Below are 21210 nucleotides of genomic sequence, written 5' to 3'. Positions count from 1 at the left end.
TATCTAACATTAATCCTTTTCCATTGAAACTGAAAGACTGCCTTGAAAAACTTTTGAAATTCACAATTTTTATTTTAGTCAGAAATTGTATGAAAACATGGACACGCTGCAACAAAATAAACATTTGCTACAGTAAAATTGCATGGTAGAAAACTAAAATAATATTTTACTATTTTTACCAATTGCTGTTTTTTGCCGTTTGCAAATTAACATTTTAAAAGTAAAATAAAATATATATATAGTGAAGCCTTTATTCTCATTCATCAATGTGGTGTATATTTTTACATGTCATATTTTGCACTACGAGTGCAGTTAACTGGCACAGCAATCCTCATTCGTATTTTATTCAGGTTTTGTCTCAAAAAGGCTACATTAAATGGTCAAGGTTTAAGTCATTTCACAACACCTAAATAGTTCCTTTTAACAAATATTGTAACCAGTAATTTAATTAGTTAATTGCAATCAATAAAGACTGTTAAAGAGAAATAAAGAGAAAATAGCAGCCTACTATCAGAAGCGTTTAGGTAAGACTCGGGGAGAGAGGAGAAATGACCCGGATACGCAATCCGAGTTTGCTTAGGCAGTGTATTCCATATTTACATGCATGGGCATAAGCCTCAAAACAATATAATAAAAACAGAAAATATAAGTTATATAGTTGACAATTAAGGGTCAAAATTTAAGTGCTCAAGGTTGTACAGTGATTGAATGGCCATTCATTGGGTGCCATTTACAAGAATATATATAAGGTATGCAATATGTGAGAATCACTAACTAGTCCATTGAGTCTTTGGTGCCACGATAATGAGAACCTCTTGTATGAGGGGTAGTGACCAAAGGGGGAAAATATTGGGGAACAGTTCAGGTTGGCTGCTGTGCAGTCAACCTCCTACCAGTCCTGAAGGAGCAGGTGGGTCGTCACGTCATTCACGTGGAATCCAAACCGGTCCTGGCTCGAGGCCTCCTTCGCTTAGCTCACCAAAAAACTGGCCTGTATAAACACAGGGCCACAATCAATTCATCAAATCAACTCTGACTACAGGCACACAATACTCATCCTAATTGCAAAAATATATCTAGAATATAACATATTTAAATCTATGACATAATATTGTACTATATTCATCCCATAATTCCATATGAATGCTATACAATAGTGAAGTGCATTCAGCCATACAATTGGTTCAATAAAACCTTTCACAGAAATGCAACAATTCTACCATCAACATGAAAGTGGATGTTTATTCCATTTCCACTTTGAGAATCTAGCATTTGCTGTTCATGCTAACCAGCCCACACAATGAGGCTGGGTGGCTAAGCTAAGTGAAGCCAACTTTAGCAACACTTACCAGTTCTGTTCAATATATAGTACATGAAACGTTCCTCGGTAGTACTCCCAGTAGCTGCAGTAGTAGTGGGTGCCTACAACGTATTTAAATACAGCAGTGCTAAAACATATTATTGCTCTGAAATACATTTGCTAGCTTACCTGTGCAGCAAGCGCTTCCCCATGTGTGTTTGGTGAGTGGCTTCCTGTTAGCTATTTATTGGTTGTTGGGTGTCATGTGATCAAGGGGTGACACCCTGATTGGGTGCACAGAATCACATGAGTCAAATTACATGATTCAAATCACCTGATGCTGAGTGTTGGTACGTTGAAACATTTTCTTTATACTTTATATATATAAAAAAATATATAAAATATAAATAAAATAAAAAATTATATAAATAAACTATAATTATAATTAAAACATTATATAAATAAAATATATATAAATAAAAATATAAAAATGTATATATATTAAAAACTATATATACGTACTTATAATTAAATGAAAGGGTATTATTAAATAAAAATATATAGTATAGAAGTATATGTAAATAAATTATATTTAAATTATAATTATATATACATATATAATATATATTATATTATTTTTACTTGGGTTACAATATATTTTTTGTTGAAAATGAACACTTTTGATCATGATTTCACATCTCAATCTTATCTTTTCTTGCATGGGGAGGTATAAGTACTCAGTTCAAATGTAGTATACAGAACATGTATTTTTTTGTACCACAAGCAGGCCTTCTTTTTGAATTAACATAAGTTGTCATGGTTACATGATAATGTGATTCAAGTTGGGTTTGGATTCATAGAGTGGTTTATTTTTTAAAAGTAACTGAGCCGGCGTCAAGTGTGTTTTTGCGAAAACGATGTTGACACAACTTGTGGGACTAAACAGAATAATTTGTTGGTGAGCAGCAAGATCCCGTGAATGTTCTTTGAATGCTTTCAGTGAGGTTAGAAGTCGTTTGAGGCTTCAGGGGTCAAAGCTTTGTGTGAAAAGCGGATAAGCCTCGCTTTAACTTATTGCTTCCTGCTTTTTTTTTTCTCCTGCAGGTGGACTAAATGGAGTAAGGAGGCGCTTGCTGGACCAGCAGAAGGTTTGAAGCGGTGAGAGGGGGCGGGTGACAAAGGTCGAGCGGTGAACGCGTCCTCCGGTGGGAGGTGAAGAGGAGGGGGCGTCCGACCCAGCATGCGGGCAGCATGGAACGGGTGAGGGAGCAGCGGCCTTTCTGCTCGCTCTCCAAGAGCCACAGAGAACGTGAGCGAGGAGGAGGAGGAGGGTTTGGAGGTGGAGAGCACGGCCGCGAGCGCCGCTACACGTCCTCCTCGTCGGAGCGCGAGGACGCTGCCTGCCGCGTGCCCACCCAGAAGTCGTACAGCTCAAGCGAGACGCTCCAGGCCTTCGAGCATGACCCCTCGAGGATGCTTTTTGGCGGACGAGTCAAGGAGATGGTGCACCAGGAGAGTGTGGAGTACAGCCGGCCAGGTCAGAACCCCGTAGATATGTTGATTAATCGCATCTGGAATTGAGGCAAAAGGGAGTGCAGTACTTTGCTATGACCAGCAGAGGCGCTGTTGAACCAGTCAAAGAGAGTTTGCTGTGTAAGGAAATACATAATGTCAGCTATGCTTTCATATTCCTATTTATATTGGTAAAAAACACAGTCAAGTGAATATTAATTAATACAATGAAGTAATTTATTTGAATATCCATCCATAACTCCAAATAGAAATACTAGTAATACTTTAAATCTCGAATATCAGCACACTCTTATTTGTTTGGCTTTCAAACAATGGTGCTGTGTCCCATCGGAAATAACTTTTATTAATTTTATTAACGTACAGGAAATGTTACAGCATGCTAACGTTCTTAACTGCCTTACAAGTGTAAAAAGAAGTTAAGCACCGGTAATGGTAAAAAAAAAATAAAACATTCAGTCTTCACTTTAGTCACCAATGAGGAAGGCGGTAAAAAATATTTTATTGATTTGCATAAAATCGTAATACAAGCACAAACACAAAAAAATATATATATTTTGGAATTTCACACATGAAGTCTGTTCTAAAATGTTTTCATGTTCCAAAATTATACAATGTCATGTCTCACTTTATTGTAAAAGTTGACATCACAGACAGAAAACCAATGATGTCAATGCCCGTATCGCTTGCTGACACTAGGGGGCATAGCTGCATGGCATCGCTAAACATGGTCCTAAATACGGGGGGGGGGGGGGGGCATTTTTCATGTAAATTTTTAAAGAATAAAAAATTAATATGTCTAATTTTATGCATCAGTTTTAGTCATTTCGACCAAAAAAAATCTGATTTTTAACTTTCGAGTTTTAGCTTTGCAAAGCCATCTAGTCTGTCAGACCTCAGGAAACAAAATGAAATGATGAAGTTAATTAAATTTCAAATGAGCTTCCTTTCCCCCCCCGCCCCCAAACTCCAAAACATAAAGCAGGCAGCATGGACCTCATGAAACGACTGCAAATAAATACAAAAAACATGCGCTTTAATTGGCCGTTAGAACTTGCCTAATTTATGTAATTACATGAAAAAATGTTTAACCGGTTTATTCTCTTCGGTGGCACTCCTCTGCGTCCTGAGATTTGCATTTGGGAAGAAAATGTTCATTAGTCTTGTACATTTCCTGTGCTAATTGGCGTCCGTTTACATGTGACTTTTTGGTCTTTATATTCTGGAGGCCTACCCTTTAAACGTTAAAAGTCAACACTTCCTCGACGTCATGACAGTAAAACGCTACATTTTTTTTTTGTCCTCTCTCGATGAGCCGTGTGACGCCACGTCTCAAGATGTGTGTGAATTTCCATTTGACATTTAAATACGCTCACTTGATCTCGAGCGCTTTGGTGTCGACACGCTTGACCTTGGAATCTTTAAAGATCCTCGTTCATCAATCACGCCACGGGGGGACTTGGTGCGCTTAATGAGAGACAAGAACTGTAATAAAGGGGGGGGGGGAATCTTAGAAATAAAAATTTAAAATATTCAAAATGAAACTCAAAGTACATTTATTAAAAGAAATTACAATGTACTTTGGTTTTTATAATATAATAATATAATAAAATAGTAATTATGATAATAATTAAATAAAAAATAATAATAATTAAAAGTAATAATTAATAATAATAATTAAAAATATGTAGAAATGGGTTATGTTGACACACAAAAATTAATATATTAAACAAAAATTTGAAAGAATGTTTAAGTATATTTACAAATATATATTAAAGTATTTAAGTAGGAAATAAGGAAGCATACAAGCGGAATAAATTATAATAAATTATTTAAAATGGATTTTTTATCTGTGCTGTTTTAAACTATTATTATATTTATTGTAAGCTCGGCACCGCAAGTTATTCTAATTTTTTTCAAGTGATGCTTTGTCTGTCGTTTCTATGATCAACCTTGAAATGTGTTCATTGTGAACGTTTAAAAGCATCGCTTTTGGATGAAAGTGCAACCTTTTAGCTGCTTTGTGAGATGTTTTTTCTGCAGGTATCTCATGAGGGTGTTTTTATTTAATAAGTTTTTTATTTAACAACCCCCCCTTGCCTGTACTCCCTCCATCCTTGCCTTCCGCCATGCTGCATATTAGCTAGCCCATCCCTTTGTCGTTAGCCGTGTTTTTGCTGGCTTTGTTAACTTTTACGGCTTCCTTCACAGGACAGACGTTCTCGCTGAGGCAGCTCGGCATCTGTGAGCCGCCGGCTCGCCGTGGTTTGGCGCTGTGCCCCGAAACGGGCCTCTCGCACCCCCTCGGCACCTACTCCAGGGGGCCCGTGGCCTCGGAGGAGCATGAGCGCGCCTCGCCGGAACGTACCATCGCTCTCTGGGGCAAGGGGGCCACAAAAGCGGGACACAATTCCTGCCTGTCCAGTCGCTCCAACTCAGCTCTCACGCTCACGGACACGGAAATGGACAACAAGTCGGACAACGAGATGGGTGAGTGTTACTGTGGTTTTTGTGACATTGGGCGGGGCCATTTTGGATGTACTGATTCGTGGTGTGGAAGTGGGTGGCTTTCTTCCGGTGAGGAGGCGGTGCTCCAGATGAGAGGCATGATGGCGGGAGACAAAACAAGAAGAAAAGCAAAGGTGTCCTTCCAATGGAGTCACCTGCTTGTTCTCCACAGTTTGATAAAGTTCTCCCCGGGGCGAGCGTGTAATCAAAGATAGCTTTGAGGGCCTCGGTTGGAAGGCGCGCGAGGTTGAGTGGGCTCGCACAAGGCATGGCGCTTGATGAAATGATTTGAAGTGCAAATGTGATGCTGGAAACCTGAGACAGTCCGTGGAGCTGCTGTTTTTGGGGCGGGGGGGCAATGGAGGCGGGGCTTAGAGGACGCTGAGTCGTTTGTTTGTCCAGTTTCTTGCTGGTTTTCTTGGCTTCATTTTCCAATGATGTTTGCTGGAAAACACTTTCTCATGTTGTTTTTTCCGATTTTCTGATTTTTTCCCCAAATTATGCTTTTTTTGGGGGGGGGTTATAATAAAATAATAATAATAATAAATAATAATAAAAATCCCTCCTTTTTTGTACAAGTTTGAAAATAAAATAAATTGTAAATATACAATATGATACTAAATAAATAATAATATGGAAAAATCTAATAAATTAAACATTTAAATAATTAATACAAATGCTAGCTAAAACAAAAAATCATACAATAATACATCACGAAAATAATGCAATTCTATTAAATGTATCACATAAAATTTAATAATATAAACATATAAAATAATAAATATAATAATATAATAATAAATATAATACATATAGTATATAGGTATTTTATCTATGATTACAGTGTACATATTACATACAGTATAATAGTTAATAATACAAACATTATGAAATACATAAAAATAGTACAATGACATGTAATGCAAATAATACAATAATAATAAAATAATACACACAAAACCTGATAATGAAAGTATAAAAACATATGTGCAATAAAATATATAGACAAAATATAAACAGATATAATATAACAATGTATGATGCTAATACATAGTAATAAAAATGATACAAAAATAAAAATACTAAAAAAATAATAATATAATAATAATAAAAAATACATAAAATATATAAAAAACAAATAAATAGATAAATAAAGTATAATGATATAATAATAAACTATGTATATATTGTCGATATTGTATACACACACACACACACTCTCTTTTGGCCAAGAACTTCCCTTCTTTGACTTTACAGAGAATATAACAATATATAAATCGATAAAATGTCAATAACAATGTAACAATATCAACAACACAACAAGAATATATTTCACATATATTTTCAAAAAAAAAACAAAACAAACAAGACAACTGAACAATATCGATCACATGACACTAGTTTCAGTCCGACCCTGATCCTACACTTGGCATCGATAGGATCGATACATGGATGGATCCGCCCTCCCCAATTCCCTACGTTCCAATTATATTTGAGAGTACAGCATTAAAATCTCCTTTGTGGCTTTTAAAGAAATTTAACGCTCATGTTTGAAAGGTGGAATATTGCACGTCAACCTCACAGCGGGAGCCGTCAACATTAAAGACGCCCTCTGTAATTATTTCACCACAGCAACGATATCAAAGAGTGGTACCCTGTTCAAATAATTAGACTCTTTTATCCTGGCAGAGGTTCTAAAAAAAGAAACTGACTCACGTGTGTACGTGTTATCAATTTTTGGAATCCCCAATCAAAAAAAAAAAAAAAAAAACAGGCTGACATTTTCTTAATGGCGGCATTCATCATAGCATGTTCTCTGAGAGGAGAAACAGGAGGGTGATGAGGGCTGAGGAAGCCTTTTACCTTTTCAAAATGTCATCGGGATCCAAATCCATGTTGGTTTGATGCCATGACACTTGGTTCTACCGTTTCATGGTTCATTATTTATTATTAACTCATATATATATATACCCTTCATGTTTCATGAGCATAACATTTATCATAATATATTCATATATCATGAATACCTTGAAAACCTTTTAAAGATAACCAAAGCATCTTTGTTTACCTAAGCCACAAACCAAACAATACAGTAGTCAAGTAAAATAATGATAAGGACAATAATAGAATATATTTGATGGTAAACTATATCCGTATACACAGCTGCACTGGGGTAGTCTGATGGAAAAAATATGGAAATTAGTGTTAGGTGAATTGATTTTCATTCATGTGTGCTATCGTTTAGCTTAATTTACTTCTCAGTTCATTTGGAGCCGTTAATACATAAAAATACTGGACATGTAATTCTGTCCATTGAAATTTTTGTGCCATGTCCAAATCTGCGTTTCCGTGAGTGACTTTTTTCGAGTTCCCTCACAAATGCACGCTACACAATCTTGTTCCAAAGTGATTGAGCAAACTCCGACACACAAAACACTTTTTCTCTGCCAGTGAAGGGCATCTCTACGTATATCTGACCTGTTTAATAACATAATATCAAAATGAGAAGAAATTTGAATGGGGATTCGCTTACATATCAGCTTGTGAAAGTGCATTGCATTGCAAGTGGTGATTAATCAGAATTAATTAATTGAAATATTTTCACCACCTCAATTTAATTTATTTAGTACTGTCAATTGATTAGACAATGCAACTAGCGATTACAGGCCCGTGATTAATCACGATTAATCACGATTAATCACGATTAATCGTGATTAATATGATTAATCACATTTTTTTAGTATTGAAGTACAGCAATTGGCTTCAAATTTATTTTGAGATAAAGGACATGCTTTGGAGAAATGTATTTCAATGTCACTACACCTAGCGCAAATGAGTGCAGCCACCTGCTAAAAATATATTGTGTGATTAATCATGATTAATTTGAATGGGGATTCGCTTACATATCAGCTTGTGAAAGTGCATTGCATTGCAAGTGGTGATTAATCATAATTAATTAATTGAAATATTTTCACCACCTCAATTTAATTTATTTAGTACTGTCTATTGATTAGACAATGCATCTAGCGATTACAGGCCCGTGGCTAATCGCGATTAATCATGATTAATCACGAGTAATCGTGATTAATCGCGATTAATCACGTCAAATTATTATTTTTTTAAGTAGTATTGAAGTACAGCAATTGGCTTCAAATTTATTTTGAGATAAAGGACATGCTTTGGAGAAATGTATTTCGATGTCACTACACCTAGCGCAAATGAGTGCAGCCACCCGCTAACATCGATTTATCATCCAAGGTCTTCTCTATAATGGGGCCACTATGGCTATCTATATATGGGTGGGACCGAGCAGATGCCCCACCCACCCAAGATGTTTCTCTGCGTGCCCACTTTGTTTCTCACTTGTACTTCTCACGCTAACATTAGAAAAATATCAAAAAAAAACGCGGGACGTCACGCTGACGTGAGGTGTCATGCCATCTGTCAAACTCCAGTCTCACGTTGCCGTATCGAGGCAGCGGGATGGGGCGTTGTGATTCCAAACACCCCCTCTTACAAACGACAACCCCCCCCCTCTGTTTATGACTCAAACATGGCAGGGAAAGAATAAATACCATCAGATTGTTGTTGTTTTCACGCGGAAGTCCGACCATCTGGGATGTTTGTTTTGAAGACGACTCCCAAAACTTGCTGAGAGAAGACCGTTTCATCACTTTGCTAATAGGCTCTCTCAAGGAGGTGCCGTTTTATTGGGGTCATTTATTGTCATCAAGTGTGTGTCACTGAGTAAACTCACATTGTTAGCGTGCTTTGCAGGAGACAGAGTATAATGATGGGAGGTGGGGAACGGTTGGAAAATGGCGCTGAGATGCTGGTTTCCATTCCGCCGGTGTGCAAAGCAAAGGGCGCTGACATTTGGCAGCACCACCTGACCGCCATAATGGGAATGTAAGCGTTTTCCATGTCAACACTGTGAAACGTTGTCTCGTAGCGGGAGCGACAAACCCGTGAAACACGACGGCAACACACGGCGGAACATTCTCTGCTCACACCGCTGCCCCCTGCTGAGAGGATGATCTGATTAGACTTTGGAGTGTCTTGCTGTATACATTTGCATTTTAATAGAGAAAAACAGGTTGGGGTTTATTCCTTTCATGGCGGCTATTCAGCCTGATATCACCGATGGGCTGCAGATTTTTTTTTGACTAATTATGGCAGTAATTATTTTGGTCTAACATACTTGAACCTAACAGTAGGATGGTCGCTCGATGGGAGTTTGTTTTGCAGAATTTGACTCAAAATGGAGTTCTGATCATTTGCATTGACTTTATTAATGTCATAAAAGCACTAATACAAGTGCAGTATATGAATCTAATAATATATATGTATATATTATATTATATAATAATAAATCAATAATTTAATAAATAATAAAAAACATTTTTTTGAATGAATGGCAAATATTTCTGGGCAATCAAATATTTACAAAAACTTGCAGGGCACTGGAAAATAAACTATTTCTTTAAATGTATACAATTTATTTATATTTATAATTTCTAAAATTATAAATTTATGTTATCCAAAATTCAAAATAGTCCAATTTATCAATTTAGACATTTAATGTCACTTTGAATGGTACAAATCTGAACTTTAAATGGAAAAATTATAAGCAAAACTGTTTTTGTTTACACAAAATGTATACTAAAACAATTAAAAAGCAGCATAATTAGTAGAAATAACCATAAGTTTTAGGGTTACTTAAAATAAAAAAATAATAATATTAAATATTATATTAAAAATAATATTTTATGTAAAAATAAAATACCCTCGCTGTTTTTTTCCAAATTTGTAATCATGGCAAAAAAGAAATTATTGCAGCAAAATTTAGAAGTATAAAGTAATAGCCTTTTTGTGGAAAAAAATCCAGTTATAAATGAATTGCATCCATTGTTAACTGCTTTTAGGAGTATTTTTATACATGAATGAGTCAACCAAATCAAGTAAAACCTGTCAGAAACAAATATTTTTTGCAATTTCTTCAGGTTGTACACAATCTGAAGTAAAATAAAATGTAGCTGTCAATAATAGATATCTTAATTGATTACCTATGCTTTTTGTCAAAGTAAGGGAAATAACATGAAGCGCTTAAGTTCATCTGTCAGGGTCTGGTCTTGTCAGAGATGCAGCTGGCCGATAAAAGAGCCATTAAGAGTTGGCAACATCTATTTCCTGTCACCCAAGCGAATGTCCACGCCCGACGACACAACACCACCAGCGTGCAGTGTAGTCGAGCATCAACAATGTTGTTCATCCGAGCGTGTGTGGCCTGCAGTTGTTGTATGAATAAATCTGCCGTAGCCAATCACCAGAGGGGGATGTTGTTTATTGGGGGGGGGGCATGGAGCTACTCCACCAGCCTCGAGAGAAAACGCCTTATTTCCTTTCATCGTTATTGCGCAATTGTGTTACCATGCAATGCAAAAAAGCCCATCAGGAAGCCGTTTAATAATCCATGCGAGTGTAAGACTGTGATGAGTATGTTGGTCCAGCGGTGTTGCTCATAATTACATTTATACTCGGCAATCATCATCCATCCTTTTGTTTTTTAATGAATCTAGACCTTTCCTCTCCCGGGACGTACCAGTGCGAACGCTACGATGGTCAGATTGCAGAGAGAAACCGTCTTCCAAGGAACAAGGAAAGCGAAACACCTTCTCATCCACGATAAAGCCCCTGCAGGCCTTATTGGGTTCCATATAGATGTTCTTTGCTCACTCGTAGCACCCGTCATCCCCAGACGGACTTCAACACAACCATCCATTTGGTTTCATGTCGACTTTCTTTTACAATCCCCTTCCTCAGCGCCGTCTGGGGACGTTGGGCTACTTCTCATTTTTATTACCGCGCTGCCGCAGCTCTGACCTCGGTGCTCCTCAGTTTTAGGCTGGATTTACACTGCAGGGCCCAACGCCCAAATCTCAACATGCAGTATATCCTATTTTTTGATGACTTACATCTACTACTACTGTGTTTACCTTTAGGAAACAGAAGTAAACAAAGGTTATATTGCGTGTTAGAAGTGTTTAGTCTGGCATGGAATGGCTTTTCTCCCCATCTCATCAAAAGGCAGTTTTAACAATGGACGTAAGGGTTTATGTACCTTAACTGTACATTAGTGGTTCTATTTATTATCATGGTTGGATTTGGATCTGGTAATGGTTATATTTCATTTGAACATGCATCAGATTACAATTGAATGCATCACATAATCAGTTCACAGTTCCACATGTCCAAAAGGAGTAGGAAGAAGCAAAGCTTATTAAATCCTACCCCTACATTTGTTCACTTCCTGCTTTCCATAATACAGTTTTAGTTTTTTTTAAAATAATGTACCTAGTACCGAGGTACGAGGTGATATGAGCATCCAATGCCATAATGTGTACCATAGTAAGTGTCAATATAGTGATATGTATAGCACATCATGACTGGTTCAAGACTCTTCATCCTTGTATTTAGCAAACATCAACTGCTTGTAATGTTTCTTGAATTGGCTCATCGTTGTGCATTGTTTGAGTTCCTTACTCAATCCATTCTATAGTTTGATTCCACATACTGAAATGCTATGGCTTTTTAACGTAGTGTTTCAAATGTAGTTCTTCCCTAAGATCATATTTCTCCTCTCTTGTAGAGAAGTATTGGATGACATTTTTAGCTAATTGGTTATTTTTAGCCTTATGCATTATTTTAGCTGTTTGAAGATGAACTATATCAGCAAGTTTAAGTATTTGTGATGTTAGAAATAAGCAGTTAGTATGTTCTCTGTAGGCGGCATTATGAATTATCCTTACTGACCTTTTTTGCAGTACATTTAGCGAGTGAAGATTGCTTTTGTAGGATCTGAAGAATCAAGTTGTGAGCATCAATGGGAACTGAGACTAACATTCCGATTCAAATGTTTTTATTTTGATTCCTACTTCCGATGCTGACCAGAAAAAATAGCCGCGGACACGAGAGTAGAAGAACTTGGTAAGCATCAGCGAAGAAGTCTGAGTGCAACATTTGCAACACAATGATATTATATAAGGAAGGTGCACGACCAACATGTTCAATGTTCACACATTTATACCTCATAAATAAGATACGACCTCGTCTTTGATGCACTATGTCAAACTCCCTCCAAGCAATCACAATGAGGGAAATCAAACAATAAATGACCAATGTAAGCCAGGGTTTCAGGTTGACAGCTGATCTGGACTTTGAGCCAGTTACGGCTATGCAAGTTTATGCATGTGTACAGTCTGAACCCACACAACCCACTTTCATCCTTTGGGCTATACCTTGTTTACCTGTGTTAACAAAGACAGGGGGTCATAAAAAATGGGCAGCAAACAAATGATACTCCTGTATTTTATTACTGTATAGATCCTTTAATTTTGTCAACAATCAACGACACACATTATAATCGAATAATAGAGTTCCAAAATGTGTAAAAATGTTGTTGTGCTACTTTGGTAACCAATCAGAGAACATGACGTAAAGTACAGTAAACATTTTTTGTAAAATTGTATATTTTGGTTTTGATGACAACCCTATCTTGAACCAATTAACCGAGATTAATGAAGTATTACCGTGTATGTAATGTTAATTTAAAAGATCCTAGGGGCACAATACATTCTACATTCTACACCGGCAGCGCCTTAACCCATAGAACTGACCTGAACCTTCAATGGAACACCAACCAAGTGATTGTAGGACTTGTAAAGTCAAAAGACAATTTCACAGCACTACATCACAAGAGAGCTATTCAACCTGTCCAGGGAGCTATTCAAGGATATTTCAACATTGCTAACTCCACAAGTGGCAAAATGGATATGGAGTGAAAGAGTGGTCCAAAACCACCGAGAAACCAATATGTATTCAACTATAGTGGGTGGCAATTTCTCGAAAAGAGCTAGCCCAGAAGGTCAAACCACCAATGGAAGAAGGAGAAAAGGCCCTCAGGCCTACCAGGTCAACCAAGATGAAGATACTGACCTCTTTACGTGTGCAGTTTGAGCCCATACTGTGTATTTAACAAAGACAGCTGACCATTTACAATAAATTGTAGACATAATAATATTCTAAGCATTGGGAAAGTTCCTTGTTGTTTTGGAATCTTGAACATAATGTAGGTCGACCACAAAGTATTAAAAAAAAGATCAACATCAGCCTGTCATTCATTCTCATCATGTTTGTCACTTGATTGATATACGAGGGAGCCGGTCTGACATGAATGTAGCATACATAGCCGAACACTCACAACTGCTAACCTTCTTTTCAACACATTGCACAAGTCTTATATGCAGTATCGATGAAGTGGCACATTATTATTTCTGAACTTATGAGTGGGTTTGAAACTGAATGGGGAAGAAAGCAAAAATGTACCACTTCCACACAGAATGTGAGGAAAACTTTTTCACTATATCATATCAGACTTTTGCATCCATGGTCAAGTTACTGTAATGTCAAAAAATAACCAAGTGGTTATTGTTTTCACTAGTTTTGTACAATTTGCATTAAAGTATGCGGGTAAATACACTGAAAACAATTACATTTACGTGATGTCTTTGAATGCAACTCCTCAATACTTTAAAGTGTGATTCAAAGAGACCACTGTTAGACAAATAGATTTTTAGTCATGTGTGGTATCTTTTAGTTGACATTGACAATGACATATTCAGTTCAGTTGGAGCTGTACATAATAATAATAATAATAATAATAATAATAATAATAATAATAATAATAATAATAATAATAATAATAATAATAATAATAATAATAATAATAATAATAATAAAAATAATAATACTGTGATTGGCTGGCTGGCGCCAAGTCCAGGGTCGCCCAAAGACAGCTGGGATAGGCTCCAGCACCCCCTGCAAAAAGCGGTAGAAAATGAATAATAATAATAATAATAATAATAATAATAATAATAATAATAATAATAATAATAATAATAATAATAATAATACTGTGATTGGCTGGCTGGCGACCAGTCCAGGGTCGCCCAAAGACAGCTGGGATAGGCTCCAGCACCCCCTGCAAAAAGCGGTAGAAAATGAATAATAATAATAATAATAATAATAATAATAATAATAATAATAATAATAATAATAATAATAATAATAATAATAATAATAATAATAATAATAATTCATTCATTCATTTTCTACCGCTTATCCTCACAAGGGTCGCTGGAGCCTATCCCAGCTGTCTTCGGGCGAGAGGCGGGGTACACCCTGGACTGGTGGCCAGCCAATCACAGGGCACATATAGACAAACAACCATTCACACTCACATTCATACCTGTATTCATTCATGTATTTTTTGTTCATTAAATACAGTAAAAATGAGCACATTTCAGACCTAGTTTTATATAACTGTCACTGCTTTGACTCAAAATGGCTAAAATGACACTTGGTTTGCGTGGGCACCAGAATAAGTCACTGAGGATGAAACACTTGAGGTGTTATGCTGTAACACTTGTAAACGTCCCAATTAGCTGTATAATAAGTATAATGAGGGAACTGGCGTCGTCCTGCCCCACTTTCCATGACGCACAATTAGATGACACCTTCTTAGTTGCACTGGAAATGTTTCTTGAGACTTTAATACCCACAAGTCAGTCTTTCATGAAAGGGTTCTGCACTTCAATCAGAGTTTGTCTGCGTTTTCATCATGTGAACGTTTCATCCAGCTGGAACAATAGTACCTATCAAAGTGTCGCTCCTGCTTTCCCCAACATCAAACAGCCTGGAATATTTGCAGGAGTAAGAGTAGGAACAAGATTCACAGCTGGAAAAATCTAAAATGAAAAAAAAAAAAAAACGAGGCAAAATCTTGCGTCCGCTGGGATGTGATCACTTCCAAATCCTAGTTTAGTCCTCACCGTTTTTCTATTCCAATTTGCTGCCAAGAAGAAGCCTTTGAACAATGTCCAAGAGGATGACGACGGAAGATGTGGTCATCTGAGCCACCGTGAATTATTTCCATGTGCTCACGGCAGCAAAAGTTCAACAGGAAAGCTCCCGACTTCGACTTGATTCCAGCAATGGGAGCAGGTTGCTCTGCCTTGCCGGTGATAGCTTCCCGAAGCTGCCAACAGATCTTATTTAAGCAAATACGATCACAAAGAAAAGGCAATTTGTACGAGATCATTTCCCTATAACGCCATTGTGCCGCGTTGATCTAATTCATTGAATTTCATGTTGCATTTCATTGTTTATTGATGCATGGCTTACATTTAGTCTAGTTTAATATTGTTGACAAAGAGAAGAGGCTGCCCGGATGAAATTATCTGCATAAACAACATAAAAATGACCGTTTAAAATCAAAAACTGAATTATTTCCTACCCCCACTCCAGTTAATGCCCAGTCTATTTTGATCAGGCTTTTATTTTGCCCTCAATCCAATTAAAGAGGAGCGTTTACATCTGCTGCAGGCATAAAACTACAACTAAGACTGGCGTAAAAGGGCCTATAAAAATCTGGTGGAGAGGTCTTATTGCCGACATGGGACGGTTGTGGCTGCAGCATATTAAAAAGATTTGATGGCACTATATTTTGTGATACAGTGCTCGTGTTTTATTTAAGCAGTGGAGCCGCTGTAGGGGCCCGCTGGGAGCGAGCACAGGAGCCGCGGCGCTGCAGTAAGTTACGACGCCGAGGAGACGGGACGCGGGCTCTTTGGAGTGGAGGGTGGCCGGGGTCAGCCGGAAAGCGGACGGATCACCCGGAGCTAACATCATCACACTGGATTTATGTTTGGCTACGGGCCTGTTAATGATGCAACGAGGGGATGTTGACTTCAGGGGGCACTCCTACGTCCACCCTACACAAATATAAATATACAAATATAACATGATTTTTTAAAAAGCCACATATTTATGGATTTTAATCATATGTGAGTATACTCTATATTCTACATTTTGATTATTCCTGTCGCAGTTATCGATAACTAATGGTTGTTTGGCCGGCAAGTCCGCGGTAGAAAACAGGTACAACTGCAGCTGATCTCTCATTGGTTGCTTTCAGGTGTTCCCTCCCACTAGTTGATGTTGTGTTTATATTGTTGCTTAAAAACATCAAATTTAATGTGTTACTTCTCTTAAGGGCAGCTGCTGTTTGTGTTAATTGGTTTGCTGTTGCTTGCGTTCAATTCCAATAATTTTTTTATTGTACTTTTGGTTGCTTGAAGGTTGTGTTGTGAAGTAGTACATACGTACGTATGTTGAAGTGGTCAGTATTTGGTATTTAAATTTATTATTTTATGTTTGTTTTCTACTATAAATCATTTAGAGGACACTCATCGAAAAATATTTTGAACATTACTTTACAATTTATTTTTATTACATTACCTTTTATTAAAATAATAAACTGGTATTACTATTTTTGTATCATTTAGGGGTGTCAAATTAGTGCATTATTTGCATTTGACTACATATTTAGTCATATTTAGTGTGTTTTTATCGCCTTAATCTATAGTTTAATATATAGGATAAAAATTAGTTTTAATGTTTTGGCCTTCTTGTGCTTGAGTTGTGGTGTGTGGAAAACAATGGTTAGTCACTAAAGTGGTCATTGATTAACTGTCATTGAGTTCAGGCTTGTTTAGCATTAGCTTGTAATTGGGAGGACAAGGTGAGTAGCGGAGAGAAGTGAAAATGTGGGACCATCTGAGAGATGAATGGGGAGTTTACATTTAAAAAACGGCCAGATGTAGGCTGCACGGTTGGTAGAATAGAGTGGTTAGCGTGCAGGCCTCACAGCTAGGAGACCCGAGTTCAATTCCACGGACCGTTTCTTGATCATCTTGCAAGATTTACTGATGGTTTTCGTTATTTTGGGGTTGCAAAAAAATTAGTTCATCTCAAGTTCCACACTTCCAGCTAGGACACAGCTAGGAGACCCGGGTTCGATTCCCTGCTCGAGTTTGCATGTTCTCTCCGTGTGTGCATGGGTTTTCTCCGGTTTCCTCCCACATTCCAAAAACATGCTTGGTTATTTGGCAACTTTTGTATGAATGTGGGCAGCAGGGCTCACAGCTAGGCGACCCGAGTTCAATTCCACCCTCGGCCATCTCTGTGTGGAGTTTGCATGTTCTCCTCGTGGGTTTCCTCCCACATTCCAAAAACATGCTAGGTTAATTGGTGACTCCAAATTGTCCATCGGTATGAATGTGAGTGTGAATGGTTGTTTGTCTATATGTGCCCTGTGATTGGCTGGCCACCAGTCCAGGGTGTACCCCGCCTCACGCCCAAAGTCACCTGGAATAGGCTCCAGCATACCCCTCGACTCTAATGGATGGATGGATGTTTGTAATACTAAATTATACATTACTATAGCAGCTAGCTGCACTGCGGCTTAGTGGTTAGCACGCAGGCCTCTGAGCTGGGAGTTCAATTCCACCCTCGGCCATCTCTGTGTGGAGTTTGCATGTTCTCCCCGTGCATGCGTGGGTTTTCTCCGGGTACTCCGGTTTCCTCCCACATTCCAAAAACATGCTAGGTTAATTAGCGATTCCAAATTGTCCATAGGTATGAATGTGAGTGTGAATGGTTGTTTGTCTATATGTGCCCTGTGATTGGCTGGCCGCCAGTCCAGGGTGTACCCCGCCTCTCATCCAAAGACAGCTGGGATAGGCTCCAGCACCCCAGTACAATACAGTACAACTGTACTGTATTGTCTTATGAGTGTGTGTATACACAAAGTAACTACAGTGTATCACAATTTTACCCTACAGAACAGGCTTGTATCATACTGTTTGGCATTTTCAGCCTTTACAGGGGAGGACAGCACCACCAATAAAGGACACCGTGGTGCTTCTACATTATTGGACACAAGGTGATGTCACATGGAAGTCTAGAGGAACACACATGTACACACACACACACCTTTTCCTTAACGGAGAAAGGTCAGTTTCCTGAGGAGGAAATGGTGAGCCATTGTTATGATTGATCACATGGTGAGGTCCAGGGAGGACACAGTGTCACTTTCATTGTCAAACTCATTACGCCACAGAGAGAGCGAGAGAGAGAAAAGATCCCTCCCCTCCCTTCCCCCCGTATTTCCGTGTCCTTTCTCCTTGGCAGCAGTGTGAAGAAGACGCTCCTTCCGCTGCACGCCGAATATGCTGAACACATACAATGTCTGCGCTGTGTTACTGGGGGGAAATGGGCGTTATTGCAAACAGCTTTATAAATGAATTCTCACTCGGAATATTAACAGTTTAGCAGAGAGAGCAGCCAAATCAATTAAAATGCAAGAAAATTGAACAGGGGGGGGGGCAACCTGCGAGGAGGTTGAGGAGGATATTCTGGTCCTTATTAAAAATGAATGTCATCAGAATACATCAAGCTGTCTGGCGGCGTGCCCAGTGTAAAGCATCCTGAAAGTGTGGTCACTTTAGAGGCAGTGCTCGGGTATCGGGTATCTGGACTATGACGGGCCGCTCGAGTAACACGCCGCTCCAATTGGTCCAGTCGCTGATGCAAAGCAAAGCACTTTGCAGATATGGATTGGAGATTGAAATTGTATGCCAGGTAAACTGATTCATCCTCAATCACAGAAAAAAAAAAAACAAACCAAAATATTCTCTTTCTGTTTTTAAAGCTTCTTATCTCAGCTTGACCTCTCCGAGCCGTGCCTTTTTATCTCAGTCGAACACAACCCAACACCAGCAAACAGAACATGAAACAGAATCCTTAATTTAGTGTTTTTCCTGCAAACGCTCGCTCTGGGTATCACACAGCGTCCGCCTCAGAAAAGCCACATTTGTGGTTTGCATGATAACTGCTGCGTCCATGTAGGAATGGGCTTCTAATGGGATGCATGATTAGATAAGGCCTGTGGTGTTTTTAGTCTATTTTGTCATATATTCTTCTGCTACCATCCATGGATATTATCTGAAACTACAATGACTGAGGCTAATTTAGATTTGGTTAGCATACGGAGTCCGAAACCGTGCTCCAGCAGGAGTCCGTTTGTGGCTGTCAAGGTAAAATCTACACTAATGTAATTCATGGCTACGGCTGTGGTTCTCAATTATTTTCTGTCATGCCACCCCCTCAAGGGACAGAAATGTTTTCACGCCCCCCCAATTGGAAATACTAGAGAAACTGATCCCATCTATTCATTTATCAGTACTGTACATACTGAACTTGAAACTCAAACCAGGAGAATGCAACAAAATGGAGAGTGAAGATGCATATTCAGGAGTCAAATTGCATGTTGAGTACTATGAATTTGTCTAATTGTGTGTACAATGTGTACAAATAATTTACTGTAACTACTGTAATCAAATCAAACAAAACAAGTACAACTACTCACTCCATTGAAATCGTTTGCCAGACAGTAAAAACAGTCGCCTAGTGGCTGTTTGTTGGTATTGCCGTGGTTATTAAACATTGTATGCCTGTCTGTATATTCATTCATTCATTCATTCAGTCATTCATTCATTCATTTACTACTGCTTCTCCTCACGAGCGTCGCTGGAGCCTATCCTACCTGTCTTCGGGCAGGGTAAACCCTGGACTGGTGGCCAGCCAATCACAGGGCACATATAGACAAACAACCATTCACACTCACATTCATACCTATGGACAATTTGGAGTCACCAATTAACCTAGCATGTTTTTGGAATGTGGGAGGAAACCGGAGAAAACCCACACATGCACGGGGAGAACATGCAAACTCCACACAGAGATGGCCGAGGGTGGAATTGAACTCGGGTCACCTAGCTGTGAGCCCTGCTGCCCACATTCATAAAAAAGTCCCCAAATAACCTAGCATGTTTTTGGAATGTGGGAGGAAACCGGAGAACCCCCACCCCACACACACACACACGGAGAGAACATGCAAACTCCACACAGAGATGCCCGAGCAGGGAATCGAACCCGGGTCTCCTAGCTGTGTCCTAGCTGGGTGTGTGGCACTTGAGATGAACTCATTTTTTGCATCCCCAAAATAACGAAAACCATCAGTAAATCTTGCAAGATGATGAAAAAACAGTCAGTGGAATTGAACTCGGGTCTCCTAGCTGTGAGGCCTGCGTGATAACCACTTTTTCACAGTGCAGCCCGCTATGTGATCAAACGAAATAAAACTAAAAACAAGTACAACTACTCACCCCATTGAAATTGCCAGTCATGAAATCTATCGGTCAGTAGCAGACATTTTTAACTGTGTACAAATAATTAACTCTAACTACTGTCTGTAATCAAATCAAATAAAACTAAAAACAAGTACAACTACTCACTCCATTGAAATCGCTTGCCAGACAGTAAAAACAGTCGCCAAGAGGCCGTTTGGAGGTATTACTGTGGTTATTAAACATTGTATGTATGTATTGTATGTCCGTTTATAAAATTGATAATTTTGCGATGCTGTCCCGGATTCCGATAATGCTGAAATCATAGGGCCCTATGTGAAGTGTACAAAGATGGACTCTTGAGAGAAGACTTTGCATCCCTAAATGTCCCATTATAAGAAAGTACATTGTGACTGTAAAGATGCCATAATGTATCGTCGTCAGTAAAACTACCCAACTACGATGTGCAGCGTTTGTTGTTTTCTTCCCCTAAGAACCGTACTACATTTGGATGAGAATAGAAAAGCCTAGCCATTGACATTAAATACTTAAAAAATGAGCCCTCATATATTAAAACGATCATACCTTATCTAGCACGTAATCTGGGATTGAGCTATAGTATCCCAATTTACGTAGGATTGTTTTTCCCGAGTGGTATTGATCCTGCCCAAAAGGCTTCTGTGAGAGGTCTGCCAGGAGGAGAGGTCACTCGGATAAATTGGCCAGGTTGGCTTTTAGCAGCTTCAGGGTCAAAGCCCATTCATCTTATTAGGCCCCGTGTAT

At 38.5% G+C, this 21210-nt stretch overlaps 1 protein-coding gene across 2 annotated transcripts in view; it reads left to right on the top strand.

The window, feature by feature from the left end:
- The window catches only part of LOC131107771 (teneurin-3), a 224286-nt gene that overhangs the window by 22357 nt on the left and 180719 nt on the right, over window positions 1-21210 (top strand). For both annotated transcript variants that reach the window (XM_058058074.2, XM_058058067.2), the window contains exons 2-3: window positions 2405-2837; window positions 5042-5320. In XM_058058074.2, coding sequence (XP_057914057.2) covers window positions 2552-2837; window positions 5042-5320 — 565 coding nt within the window. In that variant the 5' untranslated portion in view covers window positions 2405-2551. The remainder of the gene's footprint in view (window positions 1-2404; window positions 2838-5041; window positions 5321-21210) is intronic.

This window comes from Doryrhamphus excisus, linkage group LG23 (genome assembly GCF_037039965.1).
Source record: "Doryrhamphus excisus strain RoL-2023G ecotype Guam linkage group LG23, RoL_Dexc_Guam_v1.1, whole genome shotgun sequence".
In the NCBI taxonomy this organism is placed as follows: Eukaryota; Metazoa; Chordata; class Actinopteri; order Syngnathiformes; family Syngnathidae; genus Doryrhamphus; species Doryrhamphus excisus.
This window is presented reverse-complemented; position numbering and strand designations above follow the sequence as displayed.